The sequence below is a fragment of the Wyeomyia smithii genome, chromosome 1 (genome assembly GCF_029784165.1).
Source record: "Wyeomyia smithii strain HCP4-BCI-WySm-NY-G18 chromosome 1, ASM2978416v1, whole genome shotgun sequence".
Lineage (NCBI taxonomy): Eukaryota > Metazoa > Arthropoda > Insecta > Diptera > Culicidae > Wyeomyia > Wyeomyia smithii.
Window position 1 is genome coordinate 180813661 of NC_073694.1, and position 20925 is coordinate 180834585.

A 20925-nucleotide genomic window follows, 5' to 3' on the forward strand; every position below is an offset into this window, starting at 1 on the left:
AACAGTAAACATAATTGTAAAATAGTGTTTAATGGTGCCAAACGGTTTTTTAATATACTCCAGAGTAAAAATAATTTGTTGTTAGAAAAAAAAAACATTTTTCTAAAGATTAGGTTTACTGGACATTCATATCTCCAAAAGTTAAAAAAAATACTAACAAAAATAACTAACTGGTCCCATCTACTGAACTATATTTTTCGTAGTACTAGCATATTTTTAGTCCATTTGTTTTCTATCTTCAACGCTACATTCACTCATTAAAAACCAAAAATTGAAAAAAAAAACATTATTGATAACGGCGCCGGCCACGTTCTTGCAATCAGGTGGGAAAGGGAAGGGATGCTAGTGTGAATTTTGCTGTTTGGAGACCGTGTTAACCTCTGCATCAGCACTAAAATCACAGTTGGGAGATTATGGTTAGTGGGGAAGGGTACGTTCACCTTGATAAGTGAGGCGACCTTTCATATAACTCGTGCACGTCTCTATTTCGGTTTATTCTATATTCAGTCGGCTGACTAGAAAATCACGATTAGTTTATTTATATTTGATACCGATTTAAACCAAGAGACATTCAGAATGCTGTTGGGGCCGCGCACAGTGCGTGGTTGATTTCAATAGAGCACAAAGTTGTTGAAATTTTCTGATTTGTGATCGATTTAGACTAACAGGTGTGTGTGTGTGTGGTATATCTCAGTAAAATACAAAATGTCATACTACACTGTAGGGATCCTATTAAAACCAATAAGCCGTAGAAAGGTTTTTGGGGGCACATAAAAATGTATGTGGTTTACTGAAAGGAAATACATAAGTTAAAAATACCATGACTTTTCTTGGAGTCGAGAAAAGAAAAATAACTGGTAGTTATGTCAATTTTTTGAAGAGCATTTAATGAGCATTAAATTATTTTTAACCCCTGTACAGCGGTTTATTGGCTGATAATACTGTGCGCCTGTCGTGGTTGTCAAATGAGCACCAGAATTTCACTAACTCGAAAAACAGAAACGAACAGTTACAGTACTAAAGTGTAATTCTGGTGCAGCTACACTGCAAACACTAATTCGATATTGTATACGAATTGTATGAAATCTCCTTGCAAGAATTCAATGACGATCAATTTAAAAAATAAAGCAGAATGTATTCTGACACAAATCGAAATTTTACAGTCCTATGTTATTGATGGCAAACGTGACTAAATTCTTGTAAGTTTCATCCCACGAAGACTCGTTTCAAAATTTACAAAAAATCTAGAGCTATAAGTATTGCATTGGTTTAAGGATGTACCTGTCTTGAAACAAACTGACGATATAGTCAAGACATCGTCCGTGCTTGCACTGCAGAATTACTGCCATACAATTTACAACGTGTAAAATAGCAAACGAAAATCAAGATACAAGAAGATGGCACAAAGCATAAATGGCAAACAAAGAAAATGTCTCAGAGCCGCTCCGCACTCCATGCAAAAATAACAGATATTCGCTGTGGGGTGCTGTTCTTTATTCGTTGCGTGCCGATCCGGAGACGAGCACAAACACACGAGTGCTTGTTAGATAGGAAGCAAAGCTACATTATGGCTCCTCCCAGCATGTTTTCCTTAATGCCTGTCTTAATAATCAAAATATTCTAGGCTCATGGAAGCAGCATGTCAATTTTTTTGACGTAGGATTACGTCTATCGGGAAGTTAGGTGCCTGAATTTGAAAATCAAGAAATTCAACCATTGACCATGGTTTGAGCGCTTGAATTTCAGTAATTTTTTATCAAATTATCGAGGTTTTGGCTTTAACAAAAACATCCAATTGATTGAAATACTATTGAAAAAAAAGTAAATATCATGGAATGTCTAAAGCATACCGAACAACCAATCTCTACCTTACTTCCCAAGCACAGCCGACACTAAAGTATACAACCGATCTGACTTTGGAACGATTTGTTTTTGTTGCAATTGTTTTGCACGCTCTAGTACACACGCCACGTTTATCGGAAATTTATGAAAAGTACTATTCAAGGATAATGAATGAAAGGAAGAAGAGACAAAATAGTGCCGGTCATCTCGTGCCTGGTTTTACCCGTATATATGGCGGGTGTTAAGTAGTACATGGTAGCTGTAAAAGCGCCAAAAATGACTGGAAATTTTGCCCGAAATAATCAGAGAACAAGAATCATCGGTAACTGGCCTCAAAATTAATGATTTGAAGTGAGCACTTGAATTTTTCTTCTTATAAAATGCTGCTGGTAGTGATAAAAGCCATACAAACAGGCTTGTAATCGAATTCTCGCTTTTTTTGTAGTGTTAATTTTTCGAGCGCGGCCGGTGCAGTTTTCAAAAATACTTCACTTCCGTTGCCATTCCTTATTCTGCTGTGCTCCGCCCTCTTTCCAAGTAACTGACGAAACCTTGATATACAAGGTACCATTCAAATAGCTTACGGACGCCAGAATTTTATATTACAGTTTTACAGCGATAGCAGTTTGCAAAGCAGTTTCGTTTGGTGAATAAACGAACATTTTAGCGCAATTCTCAGAAGCGAGCGAAGGATCGGCAGAAGACGATTTCTCCGAAGCATCAAAATATGGATAAAATACCGTAGTCCTACGTCATGCGGCCGTGCCTTGGATACCACCCTCATACTACTTTTTTTTAGTCCTGATATAGAGAATAACAGGGCTGACGGTTTGTGTCTACTCATGGTGTCTGTGCTAGGCATGCTCCCACGTGAGTGGTTCATTATTCAAGGAATTTTTTCATCAATTTTCGTTGCTTAGCAATGAAATAATAATGGGAAGTGACGGGTCAGGAAATTGTCTATCATTTTATCTATCCAATGACATATTGATTATTGTTATCCAGCGTGCGGTTATACAATGATTACCGTTTGAAATCTTTCATTTCAACGTCACACCTTGGTTTCAGTTTTTGCCAAATGTACCCCGATATGGTGTGGTGAAACGTAGTCCTAAATCAAAACAACTGCTTCGAAATTAATCGAAATTGCGAACCAAAAACTTAGTTCCAAACACATGGAATGAATGCTTTCAGAAGTCAACAGAGTAATCGATTTTAAATGCAGTTGAAAGCGACTGAAAATTAAAAAATAACCAAAATCTACAATAATAACAATGACTAACGATTTGGCTTAAGATGCTAAATGCTGCCATCGAAAGTTGGAAAACAGTGAATTGTAAGGAAAATCCTTACCAAATAATTTGAACGATCCGTCAAAAAATACCTTTCAGTGATCCTAAGTTTAACTTGAATAGGCTTTTTTTCATGACGATCAATTTGAAAACAAACACCAAATATATCGTCAATGGATTTTAGAACTGACACAAATAAAATTTTTATAGTTCTATGTTATTGATGGCAAACGTGACTAAATTTTGTTAGGTTTTTTTCCTCAAAACTAAAAGAGCAAACAAAAATAAAAATACAAGTAGACGGCACAAAGCAAAGAAAGGCTCCACGGCCCATGCAACCGAAGGAAGGGCCCAAAAACGAGATATTCGCTGTGTGGTGCTGTTTTTCATTCGTTGCGTGTCGACTCGAAGACAAGCACCAAGCCTCGAGTGCATGTTAGACAGGAAGCAAAAGCTCTATTTTAACTCCTGCCAGCATTTTTTCCTTCAAGATAACATGTTCTATAACATTCTTACAGCAAATCATTTAATTGTCGACTAATAAGGGTTGTTACAAAGTTTTCTGTAATGTTTTACCTTCGAGAAATAAAAATTGGTTCAACAATGTTTTATAAAGAAAAGAATAAAAACAAAACTAATTTGGTTCAAAATACTCGAAAAATGCCTCCTAAATATAGAAATCCTAAATTCAGTTCGAGCTGGCTAAAACACCTCTGAAGGTGACAAAAATTAGGCAATCGTAGATTTACCTCACAATGGTTTGATATTGCTCTAGAAGGCAGCAAAGACGAAACAAGGAGGGCAACAAAGCATTTTATTTCAGATGCAAGTGTAAACGACCAAAAAATCAAATAATAACCATTACTAACGATTTTGTAGAAGACACTAAGAGATACCATCGAAAGTTGGAAAGCAGTAAATAAAAAGGAAAATTTTAAATTCAATTCGAATAATTTGAACGACCTAGAAAAAATCTTTCAAATGATTTTAAGTTTAGTTTCGAAAGGCTTTCAGAAGAAATTTTTGGTTTTAACTAAAAACAAGTCCAAAACAATAATACAAATAAGGACTCTTACATTACATCTTTAAGTACAAAAAAAATTACAGCGTAGTCTAAACAGTGAATCAAGAGGCAACTATACTTTATGTCCGACGTTTCGGCCTTTGGAATCGGCTCTTTTCAGGGTATACAAAGTTAAACCATTTTTCGTCCAGTGTACCAACAGGGTATTTATATTAAAACGTAAGAGTTAGTAAAAGTTTAAGATGAACCTACAAACTTCAACTACATCAAAAATTACGATGGGTTAATGGATATCTGATCCGTTTTCTCTTTTTATCCAAGTTTTATCCACTTGCAATGACACTCAAATGGACCTAAACTTATATGTGTTTGTACATGAATAGAGCGCCCTTCCCGGTACGTCCCTAGGTGTAACTTCTCGGAAAACTTAAACTACCCAGGATTCCCGATTTCTGGAAACTTCCCTGCAATGAAAATTATTGGTAAATTGAATTAAAATTTTAGACTCATTCAAAATTGTGCACACTTCTGGGCAGTGTTGAGCAAGATTCCATAATCATTTGCTAACCCAGCTCTGAATAATATGAATCATTTTATTAACTTTTGGTCCATGAATTATTCTCCTAAGAGCGCTAATGGAATGCATGTGAAAATTTTGACCTCTGACTCTTTCAGATTTTGGGAAATGGAACTTCAAAGCAGTCAAAGATGATTAAAAAGTAAGTAGTTAATGAAATTAACTCGATTTTTTTTAATCGACTTTCTAGGACTAAAAAAGAGTTTCAAACTGGGAGAGCCTTCCAGTACTCCAGTCCCAGGTTTTCTTTCATACTTTCTATTTGAATGAACATGAGATCATACATCTTTAAGAGATTTAGCATATAAAAATTCGATTTTGAAAATAACTTTTTTTTTTAATTTTGCATGGTTTTTTTCTTTCGAGGAGACGAAAACGAAATTCGAATGCACAGTGGATTTTCATTGACAGCCTAATGCTCTTGTTCGCGAATTATTATCCGTCATCGCACCGGCTTGTTGACATTGAAAATCGTTATAAATTTCTTTTCGAAAGCTAGTCAATCTTTTTTTTCTCTAGGGTTTTTAATTTTTTTTAAATGAAAACATGATTCAATGAGTCGAACTGTAGAATCATTGAATCATGTTTTCATTTTTTTTCTCTTATATGACAAAAAATCCAAATTAAATAAATCGTCGCATTTTTACTGTTCTTTGCAATTTTTCCTATTTCCCGAAATCTAATTTTTATTTCTCGAATTCCGGGAAGCTGAAAACCGTCGGGAAATGGATGCTCTATACATGAAACAACACTAATGTAATTACTGAATATCGGATGGGGGAGATACTCTATCCCGCATACTATCCTTGCTCAGTAGAGATTAAACTGCTTCTTTTGGTGGGAGTTATTTAAAGCTGTATCAGAATTAATGGAGATGGTGGAGATGACGGCAAGGGTGATGGTGGTGGACTTTTTTCTGATGTGGTAAAAGTTTATAGGTTGTTCTAAAGCTTTAACTAACTCTAATGTTCCAATATAGTTATCTTGAAGTAGAAATCGTAAAGCGTTCTACGCTGAACGAAAAACGGTACAACTTTATAATCCCTGAGGAAGCCCAAGTCCAAAGGTCGAAACGTCAGACATGAAACATAGTAGCGTTTTGGTTTGCTGTTAACATTTTTCTTCAAACGCACCTAAATAAACTAGCATTTTCCAAATTTAGCTGAAACCGCTGAAAATCACTTCTAAACACCAAAAAGGATCTCAAGAAGGCAGCTAGAAATGGTTTAAAATCAGAACAGAAACCGTCAACCAGAATAATGAATAATGAAAATTAAACAGAAAATCAGAAAGGACTTAAGAATAAAATGGTCAGTCTATAAATGAATACAAATAAGATCAAAAGAGGCAGATGTCGAATCATTTTTTTTCCAAGTTGATAAAATACTTAAAAACAACAAAAAATAACAAAAAATAGTTTAAATTCAGCCCAAAACCACCTAGTCCATAAAAAAAAGTCATGCAAAAAAGAAAAGAAGAGAAATCCCATCAAAATTAAGCATGAAGTAGTTGAGAAGAACAGTAAAACAGTAAAGCAGAAGTTGATTCTGAATTTATCCAAAAGTGGTTCCTTAGATGGAATAGACTAGAAACAAACAAATTCCAAATTTTGCTCACAAATTAGTTAAAGGTGCCGCAAATAGGAAAAACAAAGATCACGAAAAATGATTTCAAAACCTAAAAACATCTCTTCTAACGAGAAAATGAAAAAAAGAAAAAAAATCAACCTGATATTCATGATAGGTCCTTAACAGTAGAGCCTTTCCAAGAAAACGAAGGGTTCACAAAAGAAATATTTCCAAATTATTCTAAAACAAACGATTCTAGGATCAGAATATCTATAGAATTTTTATCACAGTTAATTTTTTTTTCAAATTTCCTTTTTTTGGGAAAAAAAATCCTTGTTCATGTGGATATCATTAAGCTGAATTGAAACGAGTAGTTTTCCTGATCAAATTCGCACTTTTTAAATATGAAACATTTTTCCTGAGGAAAACAATTATGAAGATTCAAGTCGAATCTGAAAGCAACCGTCAAAAACCTCGTTTACAATTCGATACCTTTTTTTTGTTTGCATGTCATGCGGTTGGACAAACGCCACCGCGTCAGTCATCAGGCCCTCGTCATACGGCTAGCCTCGCGATAGCCTCGATTGATATGAAGTGGCCGGTCTTTGGCCACTCGAAAATAATGATCGCTCCTTTTGATTCCGATGGTGACCGGCGGTGATCTCGCGCGCGCCCGCGTGTTTGTGTGCACATGGTTGCACATATAATATGCAAATTGAAAAACATTTCGTTCGAATAGTGTGCCGGTACGTGCCCTATTGCAAAAAAAAAAACACAAGCCGCCGCGATTTCGATGAAACGACATCATGCATCGGCAACGTGCTTTTCGACAGAGCATTTGGTCAGATTTCATTCGATTCGATTTGAAGCTCGATGCACGAACGAAAAAGTACCATTTTCCGGAACTACTGACTTTCTTCTGTCCGTGGTCAAACTGTGTAGAATTACACCTCTCTGACGTTTTTCCTGCGAAGTCAGAAGAAGTGAAATGAAATTGCTGACGCCGATTGTTTCGGTTTTTTTGCTCTCAGTTCTGTGCCCGTCCCGCCGGCCGTGACGTAGTGGATCTTTATTAGCATCATCCTCGGAAGAGAAGTAATTCAGATGAAAAGAAACAGGTTCTCGTTACAGTCCGGGTGGGATCCTGATTCGGAGGAAGGGCGGCATTAAAACAGAAAAATAAAAATCGCTTTACGATCGTAATTAGAGATATTACTTGCGGTTAATGTCTATATCGCTGTTTATGTTCGAGATAAAATCATCGTTCGCAGAGGAAACACGAACTATTCTTATTCTTCGGATTAGTTTGTTTTAAAAATGAGCGCAACATTCGGTGCACCCGGAACACAAGTTTCGGCATACAATCGCCGTAATGCTTTTCCGGACGATTTGTGAAACCGGCCGAAACCGCCGGAGGCGGCAACGACCGCAGAGCACACAACCCTTTGACCTAGATACGCATTTTGCGGTTCTCAGAAATCACCAGAAGCATCAGAAGTCTGAAGAACACCACCCCGTTTGTTTAGACTTTCGCTTGTCCAATTACTCATTTCATCAACACGACGACGACCGGGGCATGCGAAGCGGACAATCTGCTTCATTTAATGGAATGTTTTCGCGACCGACGCGCACATCTTCCCTTTCGTGCTGCAGCTGCGTCTGCGCTGCGCTGATTGAATGGAATGCATTCTCGCTGTAACGTCTCGCGCAGAGCATTTATCAAATCATGTTTTTTTTGCACTGTCTTCCGCTCCGATCTTCGGTATAAACGAAACGGATTGTTTATCCTGCAGTTTAGTGGCAGAAACATCGAAGATTCGACGCTAAGCAGAAGTAGGTTGAATTGATTATGTGTGCGCCGCCGCCGCCGGTTGGGCGTTGTCTAATGAGTTTCTGTTTTAGAGGGGTTGAACGCAATTTACACTATAATATTATCGTTTTTTTTTATAAAGAAAATGAAGAGGAAGACTGCATACTGTTCAAAAAGCATTATTTAAACACTTGTCAGCGTTATCCCGATCCTTCTCGGCCGAAAGAATTATGAGAATCACGTTAGATAGACTTTAATGTTGCTCAAGGAAATAATGTAGGTCCTCTGCTTTTTATTGTATTTTCAGCAGCACGACTGAGATGTATATCAATTACACCTTTTTTTGATTGATAAAATATATATGTATATCCCGGAAATCTTAGATTCTCATAAATTTTCAGTAAATTTAGCGCGAACAAAAATTTAACAAATTCTAATCATTTGTTATCATTTGTATATCATTTGTTTTAAGAACTCTTAGAATACAAAAAAAAAATTAAATGACAAAAAATATCCCACAAATGTTCGTCGTAGAAGATAATAAAACTGAATCTTTTTACCTTTTTTGTACAATTCCAACAGATTTTTAGCAGTGTTGCAATCCTTATCGAAGAGAGGTTGAAATTTCGGTCTTTAAATGAATAAATTGATTAAAATGAAAAAAGACTGAAATGCGATTATAGGCAGTGGAACTCTCCAGTGTGTTATAAGGTCTCTATTGAAGTGTAAAATATTTAAAAAAATATTTCGATCAAAAATGAATTCATGTAAAAAATTAAAACGAAACTGGAACCAATAATAAAAATAAGTTAGAAGCTTGTAACACTTTAAACTTCTAAAAGTTTTTGAATCAAATGATGTCCGATTTTTTTTTCAAATTTTATTCGCACCATAAATTTGTTGAAAATCATTGACGTGAATCTGAGATTACTTTTGTGTTTGTGTTTCTTGCTGAAAAATTTTTTTGATGATAATTCATTATTTCAAAGTACCGACATTAGATGATATACAAATAACTCTGACAAAATAAAACTGCGAAAATAGGTAGGAAGCAAACTTACAGATCAAAAATCGGAAAATAACCTAAAGCCAATTGTTCATGGAGGGTCAAACGATTATTAAGTTTCGAAGATTTAAAAAAAAGTTGAAATCGTAGAACGGCCTGAAACACCAATAAAGTAGTAAGCATTTTCCTAGACGCAAAAAGATCATAAGAAGTTTTAAAAGCAGACCAAGAAACGAAAAAAAACTTATCGGAACAAAAAAAAAACGAATGGGACTTTTTGCATGGATTGCTGATATGATGTTCTCATCCTTACCAATGAGGTGCTCTTATTTCACTCTAAAAGTGGGAATATTTTGTATCAGAATGACTGACTGACTTTTGAAATCAAATTCCTTGCATTTCCCTGATATTCCCTGAAATATAACAAAAATTTTCCTGATATTTTTCAGCATTCAGCACAAAAAAATGCAATTTAGATGAACGCAATTCTGAAATTTCAGTGGAAAAAGTATTCGATCTGAAATAAAACCGAGGAGAGGTGGGCCTTTTATGCTAAAAAATCAGCTTTGGGCTGAGTCGTTTAAAAAAGGATCGCGTATCGATTAAAAAATTTTCCCTGATTTTTTTCGGTTTTCCTGATCGAAAAATAAAATATCTGACATTTCCTGATTTTTCAGGTTTCTCCATATTAGTTGTATACTTCATTTGTTTTGAAGTAGAATACTTCTCTCAGGAAGTTCGACTACATAGGGATGTGAAATGAAATATAATTAATAAATCGGTTAGTATTCGATGAATTTCCTTCGTTCCTGCAGCGTTTTTTACGCGGATTCCGGAATTTACGCAGTATTTTTTCCTTACGCGAATTTCGGAAATTTTTTACTCGAATTCCGGAATTTACGCGGTTTCCGGAATTTATGCGGTTTTCTTTTACGCGGCACGTATCCCCCGAGTAAACAGCGACTTTAGTGTATTTGAAAAATTGAAGAGATAGAATATTTATGTCTTCTGCAAATTTAATGATCTACAACTTTATTAAAAACCGCAAAGCGTGTAAGAAGAAAAAGTTGGTATCGCTATGCCATCTATGTGGCCAAATCGGAAACTAATTTAAGTATCCAGATTGAAGCCCTAACCAAATTTAGAATCTTTTTAGCAGATTGAAAACCGATTGTTTAAGCCCTGGGAGCGCAAATAATTACGTTATGCTAAATTTCATTTTAGTTCCAGTGTGCATTGTAGGATTACTTTCTATTACAGCTCATGAATATCCGAAAATGGTATTGATAAAATAAGATACAATAGTCAAAAATGTGAAATAGCTTCGAATGCACACAAAACATAAAAAATCTTATATATATATATATATATATATATATATATATATATATATATATATATATATATATATATATATATATATATATATATATATATATATATATATATATATATATATATATAACTCATTTTTCCTTCGAATTTCGAGGATGTCAACAACCAGAGCGTTTATTTTTTCTTTCCGAAAACATTGGCGGAGAAAATCATATCGAAAAAGTGTTGGATTCTGCATAGCTTCATATTTGCATAATAAGTTAAGCATATGATTTAAACAAAATTAACCCAAATTGACTATCGGAGAAGTTGATCTCTTATAAAACTGGTCGGTTTTATTAGAATTCCACAACAGAAAAAAAAACCTAGCATCATTATAACCACCTTGCAAAAACACCTCTATCGGAAGCCAACGAAGATCACAATCGCCATTAGGTTTTATGCTTTAATCCTGTTGCTGTCAAGGCCGGCACTACAACCTCAGTTTCGCAACCTGCGACGCGGGTTTAATCCAAAGCATCAACCAGAAAAAAAAGAAACGACGATCGGGCGGTGTTGCCATTCCTGCGGCATCGCACGGCGGAAACGTGGCGATTTTATTTCGGGAGGGGCAATCAAAAACCGTATGTTTATACGGGCATGGCTTTTGATGTGAATGATGGATTTTTGATGTAGCTGAGGCATAAATTTTGGATCGTTAAATGGGTTAGCAAACATTCCGAAGGAAGTCGAATGGTTCGTTCGGGTCGGTTGTAAAACTCTGCCCCGATTCGACCAGATGTTTTTTTTTTCGTTTTCGGGAGGAGCACCATCGGAAGTGATAAAAAAAAATCAAATATTTTTGTTCGAGCTACTCGAACTCGACAGGCCGATTGATGAATTGATGTTCAGCTCTCGCGCTATCGGAGCACAAATTCGCGTATGTTTTTTTTTTGCTTGGCGCTCCGATCCGTCATTGTAACTCGCATCGATAGGCGCCTCTCCAAACGTCGATCGGTGTGCAAACAAAAATGGAACCGTTTGATAGTCTCCTGAAGCAAACTCCCCGGTGACGGGTGATGATGAATCGGCTAACAAAAGTTTCGTTTCATCACACTCCGAAAGCTTGGAATGTGTGCGACACGTGTTGCACTTTCCTGTGGCACCGAAGACTGGCGCCAAAGCGTAAAAGTGCTAAAAGCGTTTTGTTTTCAAGGTTAGAGCGGTCTATAATAGGTACAGAAAAGGTATGTTTTTAATTTTCCAAAAAAAAAAAAAAAATTAGACACGCTCAATTCATTCCCACCTCCTCTTCGGTTTCTCCGCACTGTCCTCCTGTCCTGTCTGTTGTTCGAGGGCAGCTGCATCAAAACAAACCGGCAACAGGTTCCCTCTAGCCGGACAAACGTAAACGAAAACGACACGAAGAGGAAAAGTTACAATAACAAAAAAAAACATCAACTGACAGGAGGAAAGATTTCGAGATTAGATCTCTACGGGTTCGGTGTATGTGTTTGCGTATAAGAAAGTACCTTTTTTAATACCGACTCGGAGCGACGGAAGCGCCGCAATCGCCGAAGAGTAGAGGAAGAAAGGGTGTATGTCACAGAATTTGACACTATCAAAATTTCGGAGATCTTAACGCAATGATTTTTTCGATGCGGGTTTTACGACCGATCAAGAACAAGGGGATGTTTTTCCTCTTACTATCTCTACCGGACGAATAGAACCAGCACAGAAGTTCGTGAATGGGGAATGAAAGGGAAAGGTTGGTTTTTTGATTCTTTGCTCGGACGGTTCGGATATCTGATAAGCTTCTTATGTAATCTTATGTTTGTTTTTTTTTCTTCTAGGGTATTAAGCTAGTTGCTGCTACTTCGACAAGTGGAATCCAATCTTCGGATTAGTGTCGGTTTGATTTTGACCGTGTAGTGCTGGTAGATCCTATTGGATTGGGTTTATTTAATGAATTGTGTCGTGACACCTCTTCATGGTTGATTTCCAATGTCAGTGATGTTCTTATTGAGAAAAAATATCTGAATTCTATTTAGATAGAGTTCGAAGTATACACTCCCGGAACAAGCTTATATTTTCGAAGCTTACAATTTTCAGGATAATTCTCAGGTTGTATTTGGAAGATTGTTTCCAGAATGATGTCTGTAAACCTATTTAAATAAAATTAGTAAGGAGGTAACTGAAACTCTTCAAAAGGAGTTGCCAGTCTAGTTTCATTAAAACTAAGTTTTGCATTGTTTAATTAATTAGTTCTTTCAATAATTCTCATTTATTCTAATAAACCAAATTGATTTAATTTTATGTATTTTCAACTTGTTTCCTTCAATACTTTTTAGGGCAAGTCAAAACTTCTATTGAATTTATTCTTACGTCTTTGATTTGAAAAACAACGACGAGAATGATGTTATGCGACATTCACCGCATTAAAAAGGTTACAGCAATTGGCGGAAAAATTAAACATATTTATTGAACAAAAATCTGTCAATTAATATCAATATTATATTTGTCATTTGTCTGATTTGTTATTTTGGTAATTTAAGTATTTTTTATCAGTTTTATTATACTTTTCAGTTTTATTTTAGTCGTTAGTTTTAGCCATTCCAGTCAATTTTGTAATGATTGTCATTTAAATAATACTGATAATATTTAATTTTTGTGCTTTTCTGTTTACCATTTTTGTCTTTCTCTAATTTTTGTCATTGTTTTCAATTTGATCTCTTTTCTATTTTTTGTCTTTTTTTATTTGTTTTATCCCTTTTGTGGTTATTGTCATTTTTATCTCTTATATCATATTGATTGTTTTTTTTATATAATTTTGATTAATCATGTTATTTTTATCATATTTGTCAATTTTATTAATTTTGTCATTTATACTCTTTTAGTTTTTTTGTCAATTCAGTATTTTTCACGTTTGCTTATTTTTATTTTTTTTTTTATTCTTAGCAATTTCAATAATGGTTTTTTGCTATTATTGTCATTATTACCTATTATGTTGTTCTTGAAATATTCGTCGCTAAAGTCATTTGTCATCTTGTCGTTTGTGTTTTTTTATTTGTGTCATTTGTTTTTCATTTTTTTTCTCATTTTTAAAATTTATTTAATCAAAATAAAATTCACTTCATTTTATTCTCGTCATTTTCATCGTTTTGGTCGATTTTATCACTTTTGTGATTTATACATATTTTTGACATTTGTCCTATCATTTTCACAATTTTTTGTCATTGAAGTAATTTTAATCATGTTTTCATTATTTTTATTAACATTTTTGTCATGTTTGGGTTTTTTTGTCTCTGTTGATCTATGGACATTTCCGTAACAAATCATTGACTAAACCCATTTTTTTTGTTATTTGCTTTCTTATTAATTGTGTGATACAGGTCGGACTCGATTATATAGAGACTCCATTATACCGATTATATCGATTATATATGATTTGATTATATATAATTTTAGATTCGATTATATATAGAAGCAAAAAAAATTTTTCTTGAAATTCAAATATGACTTATCTAGAGCTAATATATCGTGAAAGAATATCTACAAAATACGTAACGCTTGATAAAAAAGGGAAAAAATAGAAAAAAATTTAAAACAAATAAATTTTAAAAATTGTTTGAAAAACTTAAAAAAAAAAAAACCAAAAATACTTAAACAAAAATACCTGAATAAAATAATTTCAAAAAGAGAAAGAAGAAAAAAAAATTACAATTATATTTTTAAAAATTTGAGTAATTAAATACAAACAAGTTGACAAATCTACATATACTTTCATATTTTTTTTGATAATTTTTCTTTACATTTGACTGCAATTACATCAGGAATAACTACAAGATATGTATTTATTTTTGTAAGAAATGTGTTTGCTGACTTTAAGGGGGATGAATCAGAAATAAAATTCTTCTCATTTGTTCGAAAACAACAAATCATTTATGAAAAATAAATATAAAACATTTTTTTCTCTGATTCGATTATATATAGTGAAAAAAAAATCGGAGACTATATATAATATAGTCCGACCTGTATTTATCATTTCTGTCATCTCCATTTTCGTTATTTTGTCATTGTTATTGTTATTGTTATGGTCGTATTTTTCATTTTTGGATGTTTCATCATCCGATCCGATATTCTAGATTCATTATTTTTTTGTTGCGATTATTATGTAATTTTTATAGTTTTTCTTATTAGTTTTAAATTTTTGCACATCTGTTTTTTATTACAATATTCATTTATGAATTTGTTGTTGTTTGTTGTTGTCTTGTTTTTGGCATTTTTATCACCCTTGTGATATCGCATTTTTTTACTATTTGAGACATCTTTTTTTAAATTCATCATTGTTATTTTATTTCTTTTCATGTTTGCTATTCATGTAATTTTTGTGATTGTTGTCATATCAGTTATCCTAGTCATTTTTGCCATTTTTATCAAATTCGTCATTTTTGTCGCTGGTCATTTTGGTTATTTCTTTAATTTTGTTATTTTGAATTTAGTCTCTTTTGTAATTAAAGTATTTTTTTGTCATTTTGCGATTATTGTCTTTATTTTAATATTTATTATTTTCGTAATTCTCGTTAATTCTAGCATTTTGATCATTTTTTCAAATTTTGTAATATTTGTAATGTTTGTCATTTAACGTTATCAGTTAGTTATTTTTCATAATTTTTACATTGACTTCATTTTTTTCTTTTGCTATTTCTATACTGTTGTTTCAAATTCATATTGTTTCTAATTTTTACAACTTTTTCAATTTTCATTCTCGTCATTTTTGTAATATTCGTATCTGTGAAATCTGATCTCATTCTATGAATTTTTCACATCTCGTTTTTGATCTCTTGTTATATTTGTTGATTTTGGGCATTTGTTTGTTTTTTGACTGTTTTTGGCTATTTGCGACTTTTTTCCATTTTGTTGTTTCTATTTTCGTCGTTTTGACAAAAAAAACAAATTACCATTTTTTTTTGTTAATTTTGGGCATTTTTGTGTCTTTGACTGTTTTTTGCTATTTTAGAATTTCTGTCATTGTTTTCCTTTTGGTCTTTTAAGTCATTTAAATTGTTTTTGTCTTGTTTGAAATTATTGTTATTATTATTTATTTTGTTATTTTTGTCGCTCAATTCATGTATCTTTTCTGATTGTGTCAGTTGTTTTACTTTTCCATCATGTTTAAGACTTTATAGTTTCTTTATTTTCTTTAAAACATTTACATTTGTTTTTTTTTTTGGAACATTATTTTGGTTATTTTTATTTTTTTTGTGATTTGTGTCATTTTTAGATATATTATTATTTCAAGTATATTTATTATTTTCTGCCATCCAAGTCATTTCTATCATGTTTTCCTTTATTAATTTGATTCAGTTTGTCATATTTGGGATTTTTGTATCGTTTGATATTGTTGGCATTTTCGTAATTTTTGTTTTATTTCGCATTAATTGTCATTTTTATCACTCTCGCCTTTTTTTGACGTGGGACTACGTCTTTGTTTTCTATACTGGTATGCATTCTGTAGAATTTGGAAATGAAACTGACAAATGCTGCATTAGATTTCAAACGATAATAACAGTATAACCACTTGATGGATAACAATAACCAATATGTTGTTGGATAGATAAAATGTTTAACAATTTTGTAGTATGCCAGCTACCATAATTTTTTCATTGCGAAGCGGTAAAAATCGATAAAAAATGTCAAGGACAAATTTACGCGAACAATAACCCAATCACATGCGAGCATTCCTAGCACAGACGACATGAATAGACACCTACCATTCCCTGTGATAATCTCTGTATCAATATCAAAAAAAAAAAATGACAGAGTCTCCCCGTCCCAATAGGTCAATTTATGTTTGCTTCCATGAACCTAGACCAATTTGATGTCTCGAACGTAAAGGTTTTTCGAAAAGTTCGAAGCAACCCCTTTCCTTAAACATGTTCTTTACCTACGGTTAGAGTATAATGAAAACTGATGTCTTGAAAGAAAACATGCTGGTAAAAGCAACAGTACCGTCAGTATATGTGAAGCAGAGCGCCGTTAGGTTCTCATCGTCTATCACTGCAGCGGGTACGACTTCTGTTCGCGTGCAATCAAAACTGCAAAGTTTATCTCATGAATATGTTAACCATAAAAACCATGAATTACTTCACAAGAATTGCACATTTTTGCAATGGTTATAAGTTATTTTTATTTATTTTTTATCTTCGATATTCACTAAATAACCGTGACCGACATAATATCGAGCGAGTAAGTTCCTAAAAATACTAATTTATAGAAGAGTAAGAGCCGACGAGTGCTTGTGAATTTTTTGACCATTTACTAGAATCTATTCAGAATACAAATAAAATAATATACTTATATTGGCTGTACAGTGAATGTAATTGCTGGCAAATAAAACAAACTTGTGAAGCGAAAAAAAACAAAAAATAGATCTTTTAAAACTTTAACTTCGTTGTAATTGTTGAATGTTGTTTCACCAAAAAAAAAACACTACCGGCACAACATCGCCAAGTGTAAATGAAGTTCTTTCGAGTGTAATTTAATATAGTTCTGAAAAAATGAAGGAGAGGCTGAGAATTAAAATACGTGAATCACTGAACAAAAGACTTTATTGTGTCTGTAATTACAGTAATTACATTGTTTAGTCCCACGTCACCATTTCATACAACCCTAGGGCTGTATACCTTGTAGTATTATCCATTTTGTGATATTTATCATCTTTTTCATCATCAGCGTTTTTGCAATTTTGTCAACTTTGTCGTTATGATAGTGGATTTTATTTTTGTTCATTTCATTATCTAGTTTTCATGATTTTTATTCATGTTGTGTTGTTTGACTACATAATTGAACAAAGAACTACAAAATAATAATTTGTATTATTTCACTCATTATATCAATATTTCAATTATTCTCTTCGATATCATGATTTTTTCTTAGTCATTTTTTTTTGACAAAAAACATTTTTGTTATTTTTGTCGTTTTACATCTATTTTGATGTTTTTGTGATCATAGTAATTTCTACCTTTTCTGTTATTTTTATTGATTTTTGTTAATTTCTGTCATTATATTTATTTATTCATGTCTTTTTTGTCATTTCTATCGTTTCAATTACCTATTTGTAATCTCTGTAATTTTTGACGATCGATTTGATTTTACTACTTTTGTCTTCATCTATGCTGTTTTGTGGGATCATATCATTTTCCTTCTTATTTCTATTATTTTTCAGTTTTTTTCTCGTTTGATTATTTTTGCTCTTGTCTTTTGAATTTTAATGTAATTTATGACACTCCTGTCATTTTACTAGTTTTTGTATTTTTTTTAATTGCCGGTACTTTTACTTTCTTGTCATTTATGTCAGTTTAATCATGTTTTTTATGATTATTTTTAAATAATTTTTTGGGATTAGTGTTTTTCGCTCGTCATTTCAATTAGTTTTCCAATTTATGGCATTATTTTTAATTTGATCGCTTTTGTCATGTCTTTTTTAATCTTTTTTGTTATTTTTGTGATTATTCTGGTTACTGTCGTTAATGTTATTTATGACCAGTTTTGTTAATGTTTTCATATTGGTCTTTTTTCAATCGTCACATTTTTATCATGTTTATCGCTTGAGTCATTTGTCATCTCTTCTTTTTCTTTCGTTTGATTCATTTTTGCTATTTTTGTCATTTATTTTCCATTATTGTGTTCTTTTTCATGATTTTCTCTCCTTTTTATCACACATTTTAATTTTCATCATTTTCGTCAGCTTTGTTGTTCAGGAGTTTTTTGATATTTCGGGCATTTTTGTCATTTTTGATGTTTCTGTATCTTTTAATCCTTATTTGGTATTTATGTCTTTTTTGTCGCATTTGCCAGTTTTGCCATTTTTATCAGTTTCGTCTCTTCTATGATATTATCAATGTGTCGTTTTTGACACACTTTTAAAATTTTTTTTTATTTTTCTTGATTATGATTCATGTATTTTTGACATTGGTAATAGCTCCGCTATTTGCGTCATTTTTGTCATTTACGTATTTTTTTAAATTTATGTCATTGTTTTTATTTTGATCTAGTTTGTTTTTTTTTATCATTTCTATAATTTTTGTGATTATTGTGATCACAAAAAGATTACTTTTGTGATTTTTGTTGTACGATCGGACTCGATTATCCGGAGTCTCGATTATCCGGAAACTCGATTATCCGGAATTCGATTATCCGGAATTTAATTTTTTTGGTGTCCGTTTTCAATTTTTATACCGAAATTTTGCCTTTATTATCCCTTCTGGCATATTTGTTACCATTTAAGTCACATCCGGCATGTTTGGGACATGCTCGAATCGGGTGAAAATAATCAATGTCCAATTTCTTTATTTTTTGCCCCCTTTCGCCTCAGAAGTAACTTCTGGTTACGCCACTACATCATACAAGTAAAATAAAGAAAAGAAATATTTATTTTATGTTCGTTAATCGCAAAATTTGAGTATTTTTTGTGTGATTCGATTATCCGGAAAACTCGATTATCCGGAATGAAAAAAAAATTGATGTTCCGGATAATCGAGTCCGAGCTGTGTATCATTTATGCTTGTTTGCCACTTTCATTATTTTCGTCATTTTTGTTATTTTTCTCGCTTAAGTCATATTTCATGCCTGTATTTTTTGTCGCTGATGTTTTTTTGTCATTTGCTTTTTTTAAATCATGTTTTTCACTTCAAATTTTTTTCATTTCAAGAGCCACACAACATAAATTAATCAATCATTTTTAGGCATAAACTGTCACAACTCGTTGCGTTTCACTGAGTCGTACGCCACCTTAAGTCCTATAAGCAAATGATATGTCTGCAAATTGTGTTCTCGAAACTTGTCAAGGATCTGTCTCAAAATGAACATCTGGTCCGTTGTAGCTCGTCCCACTCGTAAACCGCACTGGGTTGCACTAGCAAAGGCTTCCTGCAACGGCCTCAGATTGCGGAAGAGATTTTTTAATTTGGAATTGAGAAGGATTATACCTTGATAGTTGCTACAGTAGCGTCTATTGAGAATGCCTTTTAGATATTTTCCAGATAACACTTCGAAAGTAGACTGCAAATGAAGCAAAATTTATTCATTCTACCACCCCGTATGATTCAAAGCAAACTTTCGTCCCGTGACACAGCTGCGTTTGTTTACACCTGGCAAACCGGGCAACGCCGATAAAATTTACCGAACTCCTTCAACGGCTCGACGACAATAACTCAACAATAATATTTGTGCGATTTTTTTTTTGCGTTACCTTTTTCAGCGTGCTGGACAGGCTGAACGACTGTGAGTTGACTCTTATCATTGTGGCGGCTTTTGATTATTACTTCTTTAAGACTGGAACACTGGAAGAAGTTTCCTTACTGGAATTCGGTAAAACGCGGAACTCAATTGACAAAATTTTTTCCACGATTTCTTTTGGGCTGACACAGAACTTCTTGACGGCAAGCTAATTAATATGCACTGTTTGACTTGCTTGCTTATATTTTTCTCTCTACTGCTTGCCCGATCAAATGACAACAACAGAAGCCCCGAAAAGCACACTGGACAATAGCACTGACATCACCGTGTCGTCGTTAGCATCGTATGCATCCAATTCAAATTCGGTTAGCGAATTTCTTCGGCGCGTTGTTTAACACGGAACACACGCACTGTAGGTTGTAAAAAAATAATTTAATCACCAATTGTTGACGCAAGTTATTACAAGAAACGCTGCGATAACGGTTCGACTATGTTTCCGATTGTAGCCATAAGAACCATTGCCTTAATCCCTCATCGGCCAATCCCTCGGTTTGCTACTAGCCCACTTGGACCCCCTATCAGTGTAATTAGCATTCCGTCGTTATCTCCCGGCCAGAGTGCAAAACATGCAGTCACAATCCAAAGTGACCAAAGCCCCGCACGAGCCAACCTCTTCACACTTTAGCGAAGTCGGACCAGACCAGAGCACTCGCGCGTGTGTGTATGCGTAGTAATCCGGAACCTTTTTTTGTCCTCTACCTGCACGATTTTGCACTGCACCCAAGGCACAACAACGCAGATGGGAGCTAGAGTTAATCCCGTTTCACACTTTTTATGTGCCCAGTAACACTTGAGATCAGCTCACCCGAGAGTACCACTGACCGGGTCGCGGAATAACGGAACTGCCGCGCGTCGTTTCGGCCAACGTTCGCGATGTTGTTGATAGTTGAACACCTGAACCTGAACCTGAACCTAAACGAGAAAGTGTTCAACCGAGGATGATCGCGACGGTTGATAGCAGGATCAAGTTCCGACGACGCCTACGATCAACACGATCCTGGAGTCACATACGCACGAATTTTGCTGTACAAGTTTTAATGGGTTTCAGCAGAGAAATCAAAATGCAAAATTAATTTAGGCGCGCGATTTTGCTAACTACTTCCCGTTATACACCATGTACGATCACTTCGAAGGTTCATATGCGACTAAGAAACTTGCGGGTCCTCGCTCTCCCGCTCTCTTTGCCAGAAAA

At 33.9% G+C, this 20925-nt stretch overlaps 1 protein-coding gene across 1 annotated transcript in view; it reads right to left on the reverse strand.

The window, feature by feature from the left end:
* The window catches only part of LOC129719063 (tensin-2), a 252846-nt gene extending 231967 nt beyond the window's left edge, over positions 1 to 20879 (reverse strand). The window contains exons 1-2 of the mRNA XM_055670423.1: positions 20539 to 20879; positions 19687 to 20083 (exon numbers count right to left, since the gene is read on the reverse strand). Coding sequence (XP_055526398.1) covers positions 19687 to 19737 — 51 coding nt within the window. The 5' untranslated portion in view covers positions 19738 to 20083; positions 20539 to 20879. The remainder of the gene's footprint in view (positions 1 to 19686; positions 20084 to 20538) is intronic.
* Between the last annotated feature and the right edge of the window lie 46 nt (positions 20880 to 20925).